Source organism: Coregonus lavaretus, assembly GCF_964263955.1.
Source record: "Coregonus lavaretus genome assembly, chromosome: 6".
In the NCBI taxonomy this organism is placed as follows: domain Eukaryota; kingdom Metazoa; phylum Chordata; class Actinopteri; order Salmoniformes; family Salmonidae; genus Coregonus; species Coregonus lavaretus.
The window spans coordinates 39,795,240-39,817,833 of record NC_139993.1 but is presented as its reverse complement, the minus strand read 5'-3'; the positions used below and the strand labels follow the sequence as shown (position 1 = coordinate 39,817,833).

Below are 22,594 nucleotides of genomic sequence, written 5' to 3'. Positions count from 1 at the left end.
CTTGGTCTTTTACCAAATAGGGCTATCATCTGTATACCACCCCTACCTTGTCATAACACAACTGATTGGCTCAAATGCATTAAGAAGGAAATAAATTCCACAAATTAACTTTTAAGAAGGCACACCTGTTAATTGAAATGCATTCCAGGTGACTACCTCATGAAGCTGGTTGAGATAATGCCAAGAGTGTGCAAAGCTGTCATCAAGGCAAAGGGTCACTACTTTGAAGAATCTCAAATATAAAATATATTTTGATTTGTTTAACACTTTTTTGGTTACTACGTGATTCCATATGTGTTATTTCATAGTTTTGATGTCTTTAGTATTATTCTACAGTGTAGAAAATAGTAAAAATAAAGAAAAACCCTGGAATGAGTAGGTGTGTCCAATATTTTGACTGGTACTGTAGGTCTAGATTATTTATGGGTTGATCCTATCAAAACAGAAATATCAAAACATTATTTTAACAACTACCAAGCAATTTCATGTGGCGCAGGAACCACTGACTCGCTACATAAAATAAAAAAATAAACACCTATTGGTAGCAGGTGGTAGGCAGGTAGCCAACGGATAAGAGAATTGGCCAGAAACTGAAAGGTCGCTGGTTCGAATCCCTGAGCAGTCTACGTTTAAAAAAAAGTAATAATTCTGTTGATATGACCAAATACCTAACCCTAATTGCTCCTGTAAGTCACTCTGGATAAGAGTTAGTATGCTGTTAACTCTTAACTGGTTAGAACAGCTCATGAGGTGTCCTAAATATCTGTTAACTATAGCGGACCTGGTATCAAGGCATTTTGTATGATTCTGTATGTAAATCCGAGACACTCCATTTAGTATGAAGTGTTAGGTTTCGTATGTATTCATTTGTGGATGTCCATCACCCATTTCGTATGATATGTTACGTATTACAATTCGTATTATATTTACAAATTTGCAAACATACAATATATTACAAATTTGCTAAACGTATGATATGTAACAAATTTGCAAAACATATGATATGGTACAAATTCTAGCTAGGTGGCTAATGTTAGCTAGCTCGCTAACGTTAGCTAGGCTAGGGGTTAGGGTTAAGTTTAATAGTTAGGTTAAAGAGTTAAGGTTAGGGTTAGGGAAAGGGTTAGCTAAAAGGGTTAAGGTTAGGGTTAGCTAACATGCTAAATAGTTGCAAAGTAGCTAAAAAGTAGTAAGTAGTTGAAAAGTTGCTAATTAGCTAAAATTGTCTGTGATAAGATTCGAACTCACAACCTTTGGGTTGCTAGACGTTCACATTATACGTCAACCCATCCACCCCGGCAGAGCACCCTACTTTCGTTTTTGCCTTAAGTAACCATCTGTCTTATGTAACCACACGAAACGTAACATATAACACTAAATTATGTATCGTGTATTTACGTACAGAATAATACGAAATGCTCTGAGACCAGGTTAGAATCCCAGTAGTCTAGGAGATCTCCACCAAAGCCCTGTGCCCTCCTTACCATTTCTCCATGACAGATGACCTATCATGCTCTATTATCCCCCAGGGCAGGCTGCTAACCTCAGTCCATCCACTCAGCCCCTCATTGCTAAGACACCGAATTAACAACACACATTTGATGGATGAGCACCAATTGAACTGAATGAACAGGTTAACTGTGAGGCTTAACCCACTATGTACACATGCACAAACCCACACACTTATCCCAGGTTTAAGACTCCACACTGATGAAAGAGGGGGAAATAGAACGAAAGGTAAAAATAGACGGGATCAACACATCTACATGTGCTGTTTTGGCTATGTGTTTATGTGTGTGTCTGTGGCTCTGTGTGTGGTGCATTCCTGCAGCGTGGTGATGACAGTCTTGGGGCTGGAGGACAGGGCTCAGGTCAGGGGTGGCTGGGCTCAGCTGAGGAGTAGAGGGGGCTGGGTGGTAGAGAGGGCTACAGATCTCTGGGTCTGGCTCTCCGGATGGAATGTGAGAGGTCCTGGAATAGCTCTGTGCTCTGCTCTGTGCTGCTGGCCTGGCAGAGAGAGGCAGCTGGTCCACTAGCTCCGCTGATCCCCACCTCTCCCTAACTGGAGGAATCCCTGATATTAATGGAACATTATTAGAAGGCACCATGGGACTATAGCAGCATTACAAAGTGTAACCCGTCATGGGCCAAGCTAAATCCTATTCAATCTTTGTGATAGAAAACTGAATTCAATAGTCTAATGAAGTTGAGCCAAAATTATGTGGCCTGGCCTGGACCGGACAGTTGGTGCTTTTGGCCAAGCTCAAGGTCCAGCCATGGTGTCACATATGCTCTGGCACTTTGTTAATCTACTGTATGTAGAAATCTGATGTTAGGTTAACCTCTTGAGATGAAGCATTGGCATAAATCAATTCACTTTTTTTCTGTCTTTGCGTGTTTTCTATCAAACCATTTGTATGTCGGATTGGATTTCACCTTTAAATTTGGTGAATTTGATCAACTTGGGTACCTTGTAGACTTGTCAGACCACATTCAGTTATACTTCGACATAGTGGAAGCTTGTGAAACCAGCTTTCTGTCTGTCTCGCCTTGTGGTTGTGGGTTCTGCCTCACAGGTTACTTGATATTCAGTGAGAGATGTATCTATTATCCAGCAGGGCCTGTAAGGCACTGGTGGTGATTGGCACCAGCTTGTGGGGCTTGGCAGCAGCCCTTGCCAATCCAATCACAGTAATCCGGTGAAGGGCTAGAGGGCAATGAGCAGCGGCAGCCAGCCCAGATTAGCCCTGCCTAGCCCTGCCCTGCCTAGCCCTGCCTAGCCCTGCCCTGCCCTGCCCTGCCTATCCCTGCCCTGCCTAGTCATGCCTAGCCCTGCCTAGCCTAGCCCAGCTTAGCTCAAGAGGCACAGAGTGGCAGAAACAACATGGACATGCACTGTTTGGCAAAGCCATGCAGAATCCCCAGCACAGATCTGGAAATATACTGTAGAAAATCCTAATTTGAGAAGCGAATTTCCCCCAATACAAGATTCAACTTCCTTTATTAGTATTCATATCAACACCGCAAGCACACTGTCTCATAGCGGATGAGAAAATAATGTTCACAGCTTGACGGTTTGGCTATGCATGACTGGACCTGAAATAAAACATGTCCTTACCACACTAACAGTTTTCTCAGGAACAGCTTGGCTAAGTGCCTCGACAAACACTTTGAACAGTTTGAGGAAAACAAATCAGACTCTTTCATGCAAACTCACACAATCTCAGTCAGAAAATGCAAAGAGAGAAATGAGGAAGGACACAGTGTGGCAGGCACATCATGGTCAGTTTGACTGTTATATGTTTATTAAAATGTAAATGCGTGTCTACAAAGTCTCCATCCGTTTCAGACAAAGGGCCAGTCTAATATATCAGTCCTGTCATCACTCACCTGGCTCTGAACATTTACGGCCTTTTAAAGGGGTTGCAAAGATTAGCCTCACAAGCCGTCTGGCTCGCGAGCTTACATGAATGGTTCGCTACCACGGAATCAGCACAGAGGTAATCAGACTGGTAATTACGAGGCTAAAGCAAGATCACATCATATCAAAATGTCTGATTGGCCAATTAACATTGACATTCAAAGGAGTGGAGCAGCAATGATGAGGTACATTATTGGACCTGGCATTCAGAACTAACAACAGGTGAGCCACAGGGTGCATGGCTATCCAGTATAGCAGAATATTGGACATGTCGCTCACTCATGGGGTCTTTATTGAATGTTCATGGGGTCTTTACTGAGCGGAAGGCTCTTTTTATATGCAGCTATTGTTTCCTTGCTAGGTAAAACACTTGGTTATCGGTAAACCTGACATTTCATGCAGGACGGAGGTATTTGCAGCATCCCTTTAAAGATGGAATCCGCAGTAGGGGAAACAACACCACTGACCGCCCCACGGCTGTTGTTGTCGTTTTTCTTTTGTTGACGAAGCGGAGGGGAGGAGCGTTGCATAACCTGGTAAAAAAATGTCCAGTACATATTCTGCTGCAATGATGGTTGAGGAAAAAAACAGTGTTCGTTGTTTGCAGTAACTTCTTTGTTGTTATCGCAAACAGACATGCCAGTTTCACCATTTAGGATTCCAGCTTTAAAGTGAGCCATTTCTGTACTAAGAAAATGAAACATTTAAACCAAAGACTAACATTGTGTGTGACTTCAAATATATACATTTATACACTTGCCATTATAATGGAGGTGATCTTTGTTAACTAGGATGTCAGTGTGTGGGAACATATGTTGAGGGTTTGGCTTGGGCCCATCAAAACACACGGGCAAAATAATTTGGTGAAGTTTATATAAAGGTATCCAAAAACCTATTATTCCTCTATTTCCACAGCAACAACTCCAATCAAGCCCTTGTTATCCTATCCTTATACAGTACAAACTGTGTATTTACATAAATATGTGTATTTACATTTGTCCAATAGATCAGTTCTAATACTGTACAAGCCATTATTATAAGATGTTACTATTAAAGTAAATTATATGGTAAAGAAACACACATGTAGACGTAAGTATAGGTAAATAAACACACACAAACAAACAAATACACATTAATACACAATCTAAGTCCCACATGGGACCAAATAAACATATACAGTGTGCTTGGTGACTATTGACAGAAGGAATAATCAAACGCAAACTAAGTAACAAACAGAGAGAGCCCAGAGAACATGGCGGTTGACTTTGGGTGTGGACAGGTGAGGAGAGATGATGTCTGTGTTGGGCCTGATTACATTCTTAAGTTCAGCACTGTTTATGAACTGTACTGTTCATGACCTAAACCTAGGGACCACAGGAGAACCAAGAGAATCACCAAGAGAGTAGTGGGACATATAGCTGAACACATCTGATGGTCAACCAACCAGGCAGTCCAGAGAACCAGAGAGGAGGAGGCAGTGAGGACAAAGCAGAGGTAAAGGCAGCAAGGGAGAGATAGAGAGAGAGAGAGAGAGAGAGAGATACTGTCAAATAGAGAAGAATGCAGACACATCCTACATTGCACAAACACAGCCATGCAGTCCGGCTCCCGCCAACTAACAGGGAGCAGCTGGGGAAAAGCCGCAGGTTGGCTGGCGAGCACCTCCACTTGTCCTCCTTCTCATCCTCCTCTTCCTGCTTTTCCTTCTTGTGAATGCTCCCCACCTCTCTCAAGTGCTCAGTGGGCGTGATCAGCGGAGGGGAGGGGGGTCTCAGAGTTGGTGTCATGGTAACCCCAAGGCAGACAGGAGGGAGATTGTGAGGATGATGGTGATAGCTCGGTGGTGTGTCGGGGTGTGGCCCGCAGCTCTCACAGCTACCTGTGGAGGGGGTTGAACGGTGGGGACCTGGCGTGGGGGCTCCCTGACTCCTGGGCTCTTCCCCAGAGGAACACCAGCAGTGGCCACGTCCACTCTCTCATTCTCATCTGTGGAGGGAGATACCAGATAGAGCTTTTACTGTCATGTCAAAGAGGTAGAAGGAGAACGAAAGAGAGGAGTGAAAGATTAAGACAGAGGGAGTGGGGTATCCTAACACAGAGACATGCATGCACATACACACACAAACCTGTTCCAGGAGATCTACAAAACCTTAGATAATTTGAAACTCGCTACTGACAGATAATACACTCACAAAACAAGGAGACAAAAATGAATGTTTACAGTACATTTGTGAGAACAACTCTGTCAAAGATTAACCCTACTTGGTTTCATGAGTTCCGTGGGTTTTTCACCCCAGTTAACTGAGAGCTGGGGAGACTCAGCTTTGAATCAAGAGTGAGCTGTGGTGAGTAAATCACTGAGACAGTAGGGGGACTGATAGAGGTATATAGTGAATGTAATGACAGGTAACAACATGAACCTGACGACAGTTACAGTTAATGCCAGTTAATGATCCACAGACATACAAGCTCCTGTGTGAATGTATGTATAGTATGCAAAACCACACACATACATACAATGTAGTTAGATATTCATTTGCATAGGCATAGGCCTACTGCTTTTAGTCAAATGGCCGTCCACCAATACACATACAGTCGTGGTCAAAAGTTTTGAGAATGACACAAATACTAATTTTCACAAAGTCTGCTGCCTCAGTTTTGATGATGGCAATTTGCATATACTCCAGAATGTCATGAAGAGTGATCAGATTAATTGCAATTAATTGCAAAGTCCCTCTTTGCCATGAAAATGAGCTTAATCCCCAAAAAACATTTCCACTGCATTTCAGCCCTGCCACAAAAGGACCAGCTGCCATCATGTCAGTGATTCTCTCGTTAACACAGGTGAGAGTGTTGACGAGAACAAGGCTGGAGATCACTCTGTCATCCTGATTGAGTTAGAATAACACACTGGAAGCTTTAAAAGGAGGGTGGTGCTTGAAATCATTGTTCTTCCTCTGTTAACCATGGTTACCTGCAAGGAAACACGTGCCGTCATCATTGCTTTGCACATAAAGGGCTTCGTAGGCAAGGATATTGCTACTATTAAGATTGCACCTAAATCAACCATTTATCGGATCATCAAGAACTTCAAGGAGAGAGGTTCAGTTGTTGTAAAGAAGGCGTCAGGGCGCCCAAGAAAGTCCAGCAAGTGCCAGAACCGTCTCCTAAAGTTGATTCAGCCACGGGATCGGGGCACCACCAGTGCAGAGCTTGCTCAGGAATGGCAGCAGGCAGGTGTGAGTGCATCTGCACGCACAGTGAGGCGAAGACTTTTGGAGGATGGCCTGGTGTCAAGAAGGGCAGCAAAGAAGCCACTTCTCTCCAGGAAAAACATCAGGGACAGACTGATATTCTGCAAAAGGTACAGGGATTGGACTGCTGAGGACTGGGGTAAAGTCATTTTCTCTGATGAATCCCCTTTCCGATTGTTTGGGGCATCCGGAAAACACCTTGTCCGGAGAAGACAAGGTGAGCGCTACCATCAGTCCTGTGTCATGCCAACAGTAAAGCATCCTGAGACAATTCATGTTATTATATTATATTATTATAATTCATTTGTGGGGTTGCTTCTCAGCCAAGGGAGTGGGCTCACTCACAAGTTTGCCTAAGAATGGTACCAACACATCCTCAGAGAGCAACTTCTCCCAACCATCCAAGAACAGTTTGGTGACGACCAATGCCTTTTCCAGCATGATGGCGCACCTTGCCATAAGGCAAAAGTGATAACTAAGTGGCTCGGGGAACAAAACATCGACATTTTGGGTCCATGGCAAGGAAACTCCCCAGACCTTAATCCCATTGAGAACTTGTGGTTGATCCTCAAGAGGCGGGTGGACAAACAAAAACCCACCTTCTGACAAACTCCAAGCATTGATTATGCAAGTTTGGGCTGCCATCAGTCAGGTTGTGGCCCAGAAGTTAATTGACAGCATGCCAGGGCGGATTGCAGAGGTCTTGAAAAAGAAGGGTCAACACTGCAAATATTGACTCTTTGCATAAACAATGTATTTGTCAATAAAAGCCTTTGACACTTATGGAATGCTTGTAATTATACTTCAGTATACCATAGCAACATCTGACAAAAATATCTCATAACACTGAAGCAGCGAACTTTGTGAAGACCAATACTTGTGTCATTCTCAAAACTTTTGACCACGACTGTACATAGACACACACACACACACACACACACACACACACACACACACACACACACACAGGTGTGCGTGAGTGTGAGGTAAGTTTTAATCAGTGTGTAGGTCCAGTATCTCCCTGCCCAGGTGAGGTCCTTAGTAGAAGCTGGCTGGAGGCTTGGTTTGTCCTCAGAGAGAGTTGTTGTTCCAGCAGATACACAGCATATGTCTGGAGAACACACTCCAGGGGCCCCTCTTCTGCTCAACAGCACTATGTGTGTGTGTGTGTGTGTGTGTGTGTGTATGTGTGTGTGTGTGTGGTGATGTACTGGTGTCTGCTGGCACGCATTTCACTCCCTGTCAAAACCTCTTCCTGCTCCCAGGAGTGTTGGCTGAGCTAAATGAGTGGATTAAGACAGTAAAGGCATCACAGACAGCCGAGGGGAGAAACAGAGCACAACAGACACACCCTCTCACAATGGCCATTGTGCTCACACTACAACAGACAAAGGAGCTCTTTATCTCATTGCAATGAGGTGAGATGTTTATGCTCATTACAAAAAAAACTGATTCATATCGGAGATGAACAAACAGCCCCGATAGGCCTATTGACTTTAGCAATTGTATTGGCAGGATGTGCACATCCCAATGTGTTTGCCTGGATGTTTACAGACATCTTGGTGAATGTAAATCTGTGCATGAGAAAAATCAGTCCTCAACAGATGATTTAATAGTGCCAGAATGTTTACCGTCTCTCTGCATCTGTCCTGGATTTCATGCTCTCTCAGTCACTGGCTGTGAGGAAACTTCTATTCTCTGGAAAGTCAGGCACATTCTTATTCTATCTGGTGACTGGGACTAGCAGCACAAACACACTATTGTGTGTGTGTGTGTGTGTGTGTGTGTGTGTGTATGTGTGTGTTTAGAGGTCAGGAGTAATTGAGACAGTTTAGGGAGGAGGACATGACAGAGGATAGTGGTAGAGCAGTAGAGCTGGTGGTAATGGGGCACTAAGCCTCGTGTCTACTCCGTCTACATGCCCTACAGCACCACTGTCTCCTAGCAACGCAGGTTGACGTTTATTGTCATGAGTCTTGCCCTGGAGGCAGAACTGAGCGGTTTCCGCTAGATGGGCCAGCTGCAAAGTACAGAATTGTCTATATCGTAAAAATACATGAAAACAACAATTTCCTTTTTGGTCCTAATTTAAGGTTAGGGATATGCATTACAGTTAGCAGTGTGGTTAAGGTTAGGGTTAAGGTTAGGTATAAAATCAGATTTTATGACTTGAGTTGACTAGTGTCCACTCTCCAGTACGAGTCATCTTAATAAAAGCCAACCTGCCCTAGCAACAGCCCCAGAACATGTCACTCACTGGGGATAGAGTGGAGACAGTGATGAGCAATGCCCAGAGTCCCCTTGCTAATGAGCCCATTTAACCTTTCCAAAGAAGAGGTTAATGTGTGAGTGTGTGATTGTGTTTGTGTGAGTGTGTGATTATGTGTGTGTGTGTGTGTGTGTGTGTGTGTGTGTGTGTGTGTGTGTGTGTGTGTGTGTGTGTGTGTGTGTGTGTGACGTTGACATTTCCAGAAATCTTCAGTGCCGAGCACCATAGGGATAATATCAGAAATTGCTCTAAAAACGTCTGCATACAGTATGTGCACACGTCTGTGTGTCACACCCTGGCTCTGGGACTCTATTTGTTGAGCCAGGGTGTGTTTATTCTATGTGTTTATTTCTATGTTGGGGGTTCTAGTTTGTTGATTTCTATGTTTGCCTGAGTGACTCCCAATCAGAGGCAACGAGTGTCAGCTGTTGGCTGGTTGTCTCTGATTGGGAGCCATATTTAAACTGTCTGTTTTCCCTTTGTGTTTGTGGGTTTTTGTTCCGTGCTCGGTCATTGATACCGTTGGACGTCACGAGTCGTTTCTTGTTTTGTATTGTGTTTAAACTTTAACTAATTAAAGTATGTTTGTTCATCACGCTGCGCCTTGGTCTGTTCCATATGACGATCGTGACAGAAAAACCCACCATGCAACGACCAAGCAGCGTGTCCAGGTGCAGCTCTTGGGCTGGACATGGGAGGAAGCGCCGGGAGAAGAGACGGTGGAGGCGCGCCATAGAGAGGAGCAACGGCGTGATCAGGGTCGTCGTCGGGCGGTCGAGAGGCAACCCCAGAACATTTTTAGGGTGGGGCACACGGCATGGATGACGGGGCTGACGGAGGCAAAAAAGGGGCGGATTCTGGAGGCCACCAGGTTACGGATACACCGCCCTGTACGTCCTGTGCGGATGCCTCACACAGAGTGTGTGAGGGTAGGCATTCAGCCAGGACGGGTTGTGGCCGCTCTTCACTCCAGGGCTCCTATCCGTCTCCACAGCCCGGTTCGGCCTGTCCCTGCTCCACGCACCAAGCCTACGGTGTGCGTCGCCAACCCAGTCCGGCCAGTCCCTGCTCCACGCACCAAGCCTACGGTGTGCGTCGCCAGCCCGGTCCGGCCTGTCCCTGCTCCACGCACCAAGCCTACGGTGTGCGTCGCCAGCCCAGTCCGGCCAGTCCCTGCTCCACGCACCAAGCCCACGGTGTGCGTCGACAGCCCAGCCCGGCCTGTCCCTGCTCCACGCACCAAGCCTACGGTGTGCGTCGCCAGCCCAGTCCGGCCTGTCCCTGCTCCACGCACCAAGTATACTGTGCGCGTCGCCAGCCCGGCCCGGCCTGTTCTTGCCACTCGCACCAAGTATACGGTGCGCGTCGCCAGCCCGGCCCGGCCTGTTCCTGCCACTCGCACCAAGTATACGGTGCGCGTCGCCAGCCCGGCCCGGCCTGTTCCTGCCACTCGCACCAAGTATACGGTGCGCGTCGCCAGCCCGGCCCGGCCTGTTCCTGCCACTCGCACCAAGTCTACGGTGCGCGTCGCCAGCCCGGCCCGGCCTGTTCCTGCCACTCGCACCAAGCCAGGGGTGCGAGTCGTCAGCCTGGTAAGGCCCGTCCCTCCTCCACGCACCAAGCCAGGGGTGCGAGTCGTCAGCCTGGTAAGACCCGTCCCTCCTCCACGCACCAAGCCAGGGGTGCGCGTCGTCAGCCTGGTAAGGCCCGTTCCTCCTCCACGCACCAAGCCAGGGGTGCGCGTCGTCAGTCCAGCACAACCCGTGCCTGGGTCACCGGTGCCTGGTAAGGTACCGGTCAACTGCTCCACTATGGAGCTGAAGCTAACCGCTCCTGCTAAGTCCAGTTCGGCTCCAGCCGGCGGGGCCAGACTGGACCAGGGGCGCTATGGGGGGTGTATTGGAGGGTGGTGGTCAAGGCCGGAGCCAGAACCGCCGCCGAGGAGGTATGCCCGCCCAGCCCTCCCCTGTTTTGTTTAGTTGAGGCGCGGTCGCAGTCCGCGCCTTTAGGGGGGGTACTGTCACACCCTGGCTCTGGGACTCATTATGTTGAGCCAGGGTGTGTTCATTCTATGTGTGTATTTCTATGTTGGTAATTCTGTTGTGTTTAATTCTATGTTTGCCTGAGTGACTCCCAATCAGAGGCAACGAGTGTCAGCTGTTGGCTGGTTGTCTCTGATTGGGAGCCATATTTAAACTGTATGTTTTTCCCTTTGGGTTTGTGGGTTTTTGTTCCGTGTTCGGTCATTGATACCGTTGGACGTCACGAGTCGTTTCTTGTTTTGTATTGTGTTTAAACTTTAACTAATTAAAGTATGTTTGTTCATCACGCTGCGCCTTGGTCTGTTCCATATGACGATCGTGACACTGTGTCTATGTGCATTTTTTAATTTCACCTTTATTTAACCAGGTAAGCCAGTTGAGAAGAAGTTCTCATTTACAACTGCGATCTGGCCAAGATAAAGCAAAGCAGTGCGATAAAAACAACAACAACACAGAGTTACACATGGGATAAAACAAAACATACAGTCAATAACACAATAGAAAATCTATATACAGTGTGTGCAAATGTAGTAAGTTATGGAGGTAAGGCAATAAATAGGCCATAGTGCAAAATAATTACAATTAAGTATTAACACTGGAGTGATAGATGTGCAGAAGAAGATGTGCAAATAGAGATACTGGGGTGCAAATGAGCAAAATAAATAACAATATGGGGATGAGGTAGTTGGGTGGGCTAATTACAGATAGGCTGTGTACAGGTGCAGTGATCAGTAAGCTGCTCTGACAACTGTTGCTTAAAGTTAGTGAGGGAGATAAGAGTCTCCAGCTTCAGAGATCTTTGCAGTTTGTTCCAGTCATTAGCAGCAGAGAACTGGAAGGAATGGTGGCCAAAGGAGGTGTTGGCTTTGGGGATGACCAGTGAGATATACCTGCTGGAGCGCATACTACGGGTGGGTGTTGCTATGGTGACCAATGAGCTAAGATAAGGCGGGGATTTGCCTAGCAGTGATTTATAGATGATCTGGAGCCAGTGGGTTTGGCGACGAATATGTAGTGAGGGCCAGCCAACGAGAGCGTACAGGTCACAATGGTGGGTAGTAAATGGGGCTATGGTGACAAAACGGATGGCACTGTGATAGACTACATCCAATTTGCTGTGTAGAGTGTTGGAGGCTATTTCGTAAATGACATCGCCGAAGTCAAGGATCGGTAGGATAGTCAGTTTTACGAGGGCATGTTTGGCAGCATGAGTGAAGGAGGCTTTGTTGCGAAATAGGAAGCAGATTCTAGATTTAACTTTGGATTGGAGATGCTTAATGTGGGTCTGGAAGGAGAGTTTACGGTCTAACCAGACACCTAGGTATTTGTAGTTGTCCACATATTCTAAGTCAGACCCGCCGAGAGTAGTGATTCTAGTCAGGCAGGTGGGTGCAAGCAGCGTTCGATTGAAGAGCATGCATTTAGTTTTACTAGCGTTTAAGAGCAGTTGGAGGCTACAGAAGGAGTGTTGTATGGCATTGAAGCTCATTTGGAGGTTTGTTAACACAGTGTCCAATGAAGGGCCAGATGTATACAAAATGGTGTATATATGTATACAGTGAGTATGAGATGTGGCTTTGTGTGAAGTGTAAATGAGTGTGTTCACATTATGCATACACTACCAGTCAAAAGTTTGGACACACCTACTCATTCAAGGGTTTTTCTTTATTTTTCATTATTTTTTTCATTTTAGAATAATAGTGAAGACATCAAAACTATGAAACAACACATATGGAATCATGTAGTAACCAAAAAAGTGTTAAACAAATCAAAATATATTTGAGATTTGAGATTCTTCCAATAGCCATCCTTTGCCTTGATGACAGCTTTGCACACTCTTGGCATTCTCTCAACCAGCTTCATGAGGTAGTCACCTGGAATGCATTTCAATTAACAGGTGTGCCTTGTTAAAAGTTAATTTGTGGAATTTATTTTCTTCTTAATGCGTTTGAGCCAATCAGTTGTGTTGTGACAAGGTAGGGAGGTATACAGAAGATAGCCCTATTTGGTAAAAGACCAAGTCCATATTATGGCAAGAACAGCTCAAATAAGCAAAGAGAAACAACAGTCCGTCATTAATTTAAGACATGAAGGTCAGTCAATACGGAACATTTCAAGAACTTTGAAAGTTTCTTCAAGTGCAGTCTCAAAAACCATCAAGCGCTATGAAGAAACTGGCTCTCATGAGGACCGCCACAGGAATGGAAGACCCAGAGTTACCTCTGCTGCAGAGGATAAGTTCATTAGAGTTACCAGACTCAGAAATTGCAGCCCAAATAAATGCTTCACAGAGTTCAAGTCACAGACACATCTCAACATCAACTGTTCAGAGGGGACTGTGTGAATCAGACCTTCATGTTTGAATTGCTGCAAAGAAACCACTACTATAGGACACCAATAATAAGAAGAGACTTGCTTGGGCCAAGAAACACAAGCAATGGACATTAGACCGGTGGAAATGTGTCCTTTTGTCTGGAGTCCAAATTGGAGACTTTTGGTTCCAACCGCCGTGTCTTTGTGAGACGCGGTGTGGGTGAACGGATGATCTCCGCATGTGTAATTCCCATCGTAAAGTATGGAGGAGGAGGTGTTATGGTGTGGGGGTGCTTTGCTGGTGACACTGTCTGTGATTTATTTAGAATTCAAGGCACACTTAACCAGCGTGGCTACCACAGCATTCTCCAGCGATACGCCATCCCATCTGGTTTGGGCTTAGTGGGACTATCATTTGTTTTTCAACAGGACAATGACCCAACACACCTCCAGGCTGTGTAAGGTCTATTTTACCAAGAAGGAGAGTAATGGAGTGCTGCATCAGATAACCTGGCCTCCACAATCCCCCAACTGCAACCCAATTGAGATGGTTTGGGATGAGTCAGACGGCAGAGTGAAGGAAAAGCAGCCAACAAGTGCTCAGCATATGTGGGAACTCCTTCAAGACTGTTGGAAAAGCATTCCAGGTGAAGCTGGTTGAGAGAATGCAAAGCTGTCATCAAGGCAAAGGGTGGCTATTTGAAGAATCTCAAATCTCAAATATATTTAGATTTGTTTAACACTTTTTTGGTTACTACATGATTCCATGTGTTATTTCATAGTTTTTATGTCTTCACTATTATTCTACAGTGTAGACAATAGTAAAAATAAAGAAAAACCCTTGAATGAGTAGGTGTGTCCAAACTTTTGGCTGGTACTGTATGTGAATGTGACATGCTGGGTCGTTCCACCAATTCGGTGCCTTTTGAGATGTGTAATTTGGTAAAAAGAAAACGTTGATTTCAGCAAATTTTAACATTCTGTCATAAAGAGCACATGTTCAACTTAATAAAAAACACATATCCCATCTCAAGAGGTTAAATACAAAAAAATTACTATAGTAAAAGGGTTGAATGTAACAGGGTTGACAATTTCATCTTAAATTAGCCATAAATCCCCCTGTGACAGGGGGAATGGAAGCTTTTTGTGTGCAACAGGGAGTTGCAATTTAATGCAAGCTTCACAAATGTTGCTTTATTGTTACAACATTCTAGCCTGTTTATCTATGGGTAACAGGATTGACGTGTTATATACTCGACCCGCTCAGTTGTCCACCACAAAACACCAAAATATGGGTGTACTGTATTGGAATGAGTATGTCCCACTTACTATGAAAGGCTGTTCCAACACAGTGTGAAGCGGTAGTAGTGAGACACAATCAGTGACACTGCCAGGTTTGATCTATGCATCCTGTATGGTGCCCAGACTACGTGTCTGATAGAGACGTCAGCTCCTACAGATCTGGGCTGAGGAAAGAGTCCCTCAGCTCTGCCTGCTTTCAGCTTGAGCGTCGTGGCAGTGCGGAGGTTGGCGTATGCAAGGGGTTTGCTACGGGCGACAGCAGAGGCCCTCGAGCATGGTGAGGGGAAATAAATCACCCAGCCGGGAGACATCGCCGTGACAACCCAGAGGAATTTGCTCAGCGAGCGGAGCCAGACAGGGTGAAATATGGAGGAGATCTCAGACCCAGCTGCAGATGCCTGCCTCCCTGCCTGCCTCTGCCTCTTTGCCTCTGCCTGGCCACCATAATAATATGCCATTTAGCAGACGCTTTTATCCAAAGCGACTTACAGTCATGCGTGCATACATTTTTTTTGTGTATGGGTGGTCCCGGGGATCGAACCCACTACCTTGGCGTTACAAGCGCCGTGCTCTACCAGCTGAGCTACAGAGGACCATGGCGGTCAGAACACAAGACAACTTCCCGTCTGTGGGTGGGACATTATTAAGAAGTGACATCAGAAATGGGGAATTGAGAACTGAAAAAGGGATATATAAGAAGTGACACAGTGTTTGGCCAATGGTCAGAGTAGCAAGCTGTAACAATGCAGAAAAGAGGACTTGAGAGAAAGAGGAAGTTAGGAGAAAGGGACAGAGAAGACAGACTGAACTGAACAGAGTTGAAGACGAGAGAAAGAGACAGAGAGAGAGAGCTGAAACCAGAGAAGCTGTTCAAATACCGAAACATGACTATTACAGTCCACACCCTCCTCCTCCCTCCACCTCCCTCCTCCTCCTCCCACCCTAATATCTGTCCTGTCACTCATCATAAACTGAGATAGGCGACGGGCAGAAAGGGAGGGGCTACACTACAGCTGTGCCACCATCCCCATCATCCATATCCCTAGTCCTCCGCATATGACCCCCCCAAGGCCAGAGGCATCAGGTCAGTCAGTCATTAGCCTGCTCCAACCCAGGGGAGGGGCCATCAAACCCCACTGTCAACACCCACACCACCACAGGAGGAGGAGAGGGGAGGGGTGGAGGGGAGGGAGGACGCCCCATTTTCTCACCTTCAGTGACAGCTAGTGGGGGAATTCACTCAGAACTGAGCTGTGTGACTGTATGCAGGACAGGTATGTCTGGGAGATGCCCCGTGATAACAGAGGATGCAGCATGTCAGGGGCAGAACATAGGCAGGATTCAGACTGGCTGAGGTGAGGTCACCTTAATTATAGTTTACCATGCTGATGCAGTCTGGCGGCCCTTTATGTGGAAAACCAGGAAAACACTAGTCTTATAATTATCCATACAGTACATACACATACCAGGACATAAGATATGGTCTAGGGTTTCACTGTGTGACACATACAAACAGTGGTCTGAGCTTCTGCCAGAGACCTGTCTGGTACCGGTAAGGGAGCATCCTTTGTGCCGTGTCTGAGACTGCTGATGGATTGAGGTGTGGACTGTGAAGGGATGAAAGATACAGTGTGCGAGAAGCAAGGGGTTTTCCATAGACTTGTTAGATAGACATAACTTGTCAACCACTCAACACATGGAATATTCAGATATGGCATTCCTGAGATTCTTGGATGCGGTACTAACACTCAGATTGCACATAGTGTACAGTCCTAGAGATTATCTCATTACATCCGCTATTCCCATCTACATAGTTGAGGCTGTACCAGAGATACACACAGTAGAAAATAAAACACACACACACACGCGTGCGCAAATACACACACACAGACACACACACTGACATTTACTCACTGATTTGATGTGACCTTGAGTGGGGCTGGAAGGGTGCAGGGGGTTAAAAGTATCCCTGTATTTCCAGCTGAATCAGTAATGAGCATTTCATTACCTTGGCCAATATCCCCTAGAGAGGACTGGCTACACACAAAAAGACCTGAGGCAGAGACTGTACTGATTGTACACAGTTGGAATAGACTGGCGGACACTACTCTCTCAGCCTTTCAGTCTCTTTCTCTCTCTATCTGAAACAGTATATCTCTCTAGTGATCACACGGCTCTCAGTTTCACCAGGAAAACTACCTTGGAGGAGTTCGGGTGGCCATTTAAGATGGAAAAAGATCATGCTAAAGCTTACTCTTGTGTGATAGCACATTGACTTGTTTGAGTGTTCACGTATACTGTAGATGACATAGGCTAAGTATGGGTTGCTGCTGGGAAAGTAGTCTGTGGCTGAGAAGCATCTCCACTGATCATAGAAAATCTTAAAACCTACAGTAATACAGTAGTGCTTTCCCTGGTGATGATGATGATGTTGATGATCCACAGACTGAGATGGAGAAATCCATATTATCCCACGACACTGGATAAACCTTGCAATTTAACTGCAACTGACACACATTTCTCTTCACAGTCCAGGTGTAGACACACACACACACACACACAATGCTGATGTAAAGACGATGTGGCAGAATTAAATAATGTAATGTTTTGTAGAGGTACATGCAAATACACTATCACTGTGTTAAACGTAGAGGCAGACAGTACATTACCCATCTTCCCTGACTGTCCTGTCAGTAGGGTTATAAATATTGTCAGCAACAATGTGATGGAGATTTGGCACAGAGGCCGACCTCTAATACACCAATTAATATCAATTACATCCTCCATCACACCTTCACTTCTATACCTATAACCAGAAAAACATATATCAAAACAAGGCTGCCAAGTGAGGTAGGTGTGTGTGTGTGTATCCCCCCTCCCCACTAGGTGAACACAGAAAGGTGTTTGACCTTAAAATGAGCCACTTGCCCTTCCCATGTCTGCCTGTGCTTAGCTGAAGTTTAATTGGCTGAATAACAATGAACATTCATTCACGCAGCCCAGCAATGAATAGAGCCACACAACAAAAAACAGACAAAGGAAAATTGAAGCCACGTAGCTGTCACGCTCTGGTTCCGGGACTTTGTATTATTGAGCCAGGGTGTGTTCATTTTGTTGTGTTTGGGGATTAGTTGGGTTGTTATTGGTGGTTTCATTGTTTGGTCCAGTGACTCCCAATCAGTGGTAACGAGTGTCAGCTGTCGGCTCGTTATCTCTGATTGGGAGCCATATTTAAACTGTCATTGTTCACCTTGGGGTTGTGGGTTTTTGTTCTATGTTCAGTCGTTGTCACTGAGGACTTCATGATCGTGTTTTGTTTTGTATTCTCGTGTATTGCATTAAAGTCAATATGTTCGCTACCAACGCTGCGCTTTGGTCCTACTTCATAGACGATCGTGACAGAAAAACCCACCACAACGAGACCAAGCAGCGTTTCCAGGAGTTGGATGACGAGTGGTGGAGACAGAAGAGCGAAGGTTGGGAGAGGACTATAGAGGCCTGGTCCACGGAGAGGAGAGACCCCCAGAAAATTTTTAGGGGGGGGCTCACGACGTCGGGGCAGCAGGAGTACGGGGTAGAGGAGTGCAGTAGGTTGGCAGAAAAGGCCGCCAGGTTAAGGGGGCCACTGGTCACAAAGGGGAAGGAAGGTGTGGAGGCACGGCGAAGGGTACTGGGGTGTGTTACCAGTCCGGTCCGGCCCGTTCCTGATCCCCGTGTAGGGCCAGGGGTGTGTGTCCTCAGTGCGGTCCTGTCTGTTCCTGTTCCTCGCATGGAGCCTGTGGTGCGCGCCGCCAGCCCGACTCGGTCTGTTCCTGCTCCCTGCACCAAGTCTGTGGTGCGTTTCGTCGGCCCTGTTCGGCCCGTGCCTGCTCCCCACACCAAGCCAACGGTGTGCGTCGCTAGGCCAGCTCGACCTGTTCCTGCTCCCCACACCAAGTCTGTGGTGCGTTTCGTCAGCCCTGTCCGGGCCGTCCCTGCTCCCCGCACCAAGCCAATGGTGCGCGTCGCCAGCCCAGCCCGGCCTGTCCCTGCTCCCCGCACCAAGCCAATGGTGCGCGTCGCCAGCCCAGCCCGGCCGGTTCCTGCTCCACGCATCAAAACTACGGTGTGCGTCGCCGGCCCAACCCGGACTGTTCCTGCCACTCGCACCAGGCTAAGGGTGCGAGTCGTCAACCTGGGTCAGCTCGTTCCGGCTACTCGCACCAAACCAAGGGGGCGAGTCGTCAACCTGGTTCAGCCTATTCCTGCTACGCGCACCAAGCCAGGGAGGCGAGTCGTCAGCCTGAGGAGGTCCGTTCCGGCTCCACGCACCAAGCCGAGGATGCGTATCGTCAGCCAGGTCCGGTCCGTCCCTGCCTCACGCGCCAAGCTAGGGGTGCGCGTCATCAGTCCGGATCCAGCCAGCTGGGTTGGATCGGACCGGGGCCATTACGGGGGGATGGATGTAGGATGGTGGTCAAGCCCGGAGCCAGAGCCGGAGCCGCCTCCGAGGAGCAACACCCACCCAGCCCTCCCCTATTTGGGTTATTTGAGGCGCGGTCGCAGTCCGCGCCTTTAGGGGGGGGTACTGTCACGCTCTGGTTCCGGGACTTTGTATTATTGAGCCAGGGTGTGTTCATTTTGTTGTGTTTGGGGATTAGTTGGGTTGTTATTGGTGGTTTCATTGTTTGGTCCAGTGACTCCCAATCAGTGGTAACGAGTGTCAGCTGTCGGCTCGTTATCTCTGATTGGGAGCCATATTTAAACTGTCATTGTTCACCTTGGGGTTGTGGGTTTTTGTTCTATGTTCAGTCGTTGTCACTGAGGACTTCATGATCGTGTTTTGTTTTGTATTCTCGTGTATTGCATTAAAGTCAATATGTTCGCTACCAACGCTGCGCTTTGGTCCTACTTCATAGACGATCGTGACAGTAGCCTACAACCCCACTCATCCATACATACTGTATGGACCCAAACGCACAGTGCACGGTCAGAATCAAACTGTTTCTCTCTCCATCTTTCTCTCACACCACATCTGGCACACGCACATACACACACGCACACACACTGGCAGGGAAGGGTTGTGTTACACTGAGCTGCAGATTTCACCCTCAGCAACTACTTATCAGGCTCCGGAGCTGAACAATCGCATAGAGTTACAGATTGAGTATGGAATCAGAGGAAGGAGCCAGGAGCAAGACTCATATAGGGCTTTTTATTCTAGCCTCTAACCACAGCATCTCTTTATCAAACAAATGATAATCATTTCTCTCCTGATGATTCACCTTCATCAAGGTGACACACTGGCCACTGGCTTCATTTACACAATCCTCCACTAGCTGTTGTGTAAACACCTTCAGTGCTCTATTCACCATACATTAATGGAAAAACTGAACTACTACAGTATACAATTATGATCAGAAGAGGCTGATGGGAGGAGCTATAGGAGGACGGGCTCATTGTAATGACTGGAATGGAATCAATGGAACGGAGTCAAACATGCTGTTTCCGCCTCCCGAGTGACGCAGCGGTCTAAGGCACTGCATCACAGTGCTTGAAGTGTCACTACAGACCCGTGACCGGGAGACCCATGAGGCAGCGCACAATTGGCCCAGCGTCGTCCGGGTTAGGGGAGGGTTTGGCCGGCCGGGATTTCCTTGTCCCATCGCGATCTAGCGACTCCTCATGGCGGGCCGGGCGCCTGCAAGCTGACTTCAGTCGCCAGCTGGACGGTGTTTCCTCCGACACATTGGTGCGGCTGGCTTCCGGGTTAAGCGAGCAGTGTGTCAGGAAGCAGTGCGGCTTCGCAGGGTCGTGTTTCGGAGGACGCATGGCTCTCGACCTTCGCCTCTCCCGAGTCCGTACGGGAGTTGCAGCAATGGGACAAGACTGTATATTTTTTTTAAATACAAAATATTGCTGTTTCAATATACTGTATGTTTGATGTGTTTGATACCGTTCCAATAATTCCATTCCAGTGTTTACAATGAGTCCATCCTACTATAGCGCCTTCCACCAGCCTCCTCTGATTAAGATAATTCCCAGTTAAGAAAGGCCATATTCACCCACTCTTGCATCTCTAAAAACATGAATCTCAGCTAAAATCCTCACCACCAACCAATCTTCCACTCATATGTTGCACAAACAAATGTGTACATCAATTGATACAAATCCTTTTGCAATGTCTGTATCAGTGTGTGTCTGTATGTCATATGTATCTATTCAGTGTGTGTGGGTAGAAGGCTCCATTCTAGATGAGTAGTAACAGTGAGAGAGAGCACAGTGAATCTCTAATTATTTAATGAGGGTTATTTCCCTCCCCTGGGGTGCCATAGACGATACATTACTGATACTGCACTCAAATTATACACTACGCCTAGCACATTAAACACAGCGACAAGCTGTTTACCAACACACACACACACTCCTTTTAATTACAATCTCATGAAATTAGTACTATCCAAAGGCTTGTGAAAAAGCATGATATTGTCAGTCATCCGTCAGAAAGAGATACTGTATATGGTATATTGCCATACTGTAGCATAACTACTACTATACAAGTTCTATTGTGATCTGTCACTTGTACATGACATGTGGAACGTTTTCACATGCTCAACATCAAGTAACTGCAAACAGTTTATCCGTTGGAACAAGGTTTGGGGTTTAGGCCTCACCCAGGGATGAAGGAAAGCTCCAAGCTCATCTACTGTAGCCTACGCCCTACGTACAGTGGGGAGAACAAGTATTTGATACACTGCCGATTTTGCAGGTTTTCCTACTTACAAAGCATGTAGAGGTCTGTAATTTTTATCATAGGTACACTTCAACTGTGAGAGACGGAATCTAAAACAGAAATCCAGAAAATCACATTGTATGATTTTAAAGTAATTAATTTGCATTTTATTGCATGACATAAGTATTTGATCACCTGCCAACCAGTAAGAATTCCGGCTCTCACAGCCCTGTTAGTTTTTCTTTAAGAAGCCCTACTGTTCTCCACTCATTACCTGTATTAACTGCACCTGTTTGAACTTGTTACCTGTATAAAAGACACCTGTCCACACACTCAATCAAACAGACTCCAACCTCTCCACAATGGCCAAGACCAGAGAGCTGTGTAAGGACATCAGGGATAAAATTGTAGACCTGCACAATGCTGGGATGGGCTACAGGACAATAGGCAAGCAGCTTGGTGAGAAGGCAACAACTGTTGGCGCAATTATTAGAAAATGGAAGAAGTTCAAGATGACGGTCAATCACCCTCGGTCTGGGGCTCCATGCAAGATCTCACCTCGTGGGGCATCAATGATCATGAGGAAGGTGAGGGATCAGCCCAGAACTACACGGCAGGACCTGGTCAATGACCTAAAGAGAGCTGGGACCACAGTCTCAAAGAAAACCATTAGTAACACACTACGCCGTCATGGATTAAAATCCTGCAGCGCACGCAAGGTCCCCCTGCTCAAGCCAGCACATGTCCAGGCCCGTCTGAAGTTTGCCAATGACCATCTCGATGATCCAGAGGAGGAATGGGAGAAGGTCATGTGGTCTGATGAGACAAAAATAGAGCTTTTTGGTCTAAACTCCACTCGCCATGTTTGGAGGAAGAAGAAGGATGAGTACAACCCCAAGAACACCATCCCAACCGTGAAGCATGGAGGTGGAAACATCATTCTTTGGGGATGCTTTTCTGCAAAGGGGACAGGACGACTGCACCGTATTGAGGGGAGGATGGATGGGGCCATGTATCGCGAGATCTTGGCCAACAACCTCCTTCCCTCAGTAAGAGCATTGAAGATGGGTCGTGGCTGGATCTTCCAGCATGACAACGACCAGAAACACACAGCCAGGGCAACTAAGGAGTGGCTCCGTAAAAAGCATCTCAAGGTCCTGGAGTGGCCTAGCCAGTCTCCAGACCTGAACCCAATAGAAAATCTTTGGAGGGAGCTGAAAGTCCATATTGCCCAGCGACAGCCCCGAAACCTGAAGGATCTGGAGAAGGTCTGTATGGAGG

The 22,594-nt window shown here is 46.7% G+C and overlaps 1 protein-coding gene across 1 annotated transcript in view; it reads right to left on the bottom strand.

Moving 5' to 3' along the window:
• Nucleotides 1–3,288: 3,288 nt before the first annotated feature.
• Nucleotides 3,289–22,594, bottom strand: part of gpc5b (glypican 5b) — a gene marked incomplete at its 5' end in the record, with an annotated part of 95,870 nt that continues 76,564 nt past the window's right edge. Inside the window, one exon of the mRNA XM_084163359.1 lies at nucleotides 3,289–5,407. Within this exon, the coding sequence (XP_084019485.1) occupies nucleotides 5,205–5,407 (203 nt within the window). The 3' untranslated portion in view covers nucleotides 3,289–5,204. The remainder of the gene's footprint in view (nucleotides 5,408–22,594) is intronic.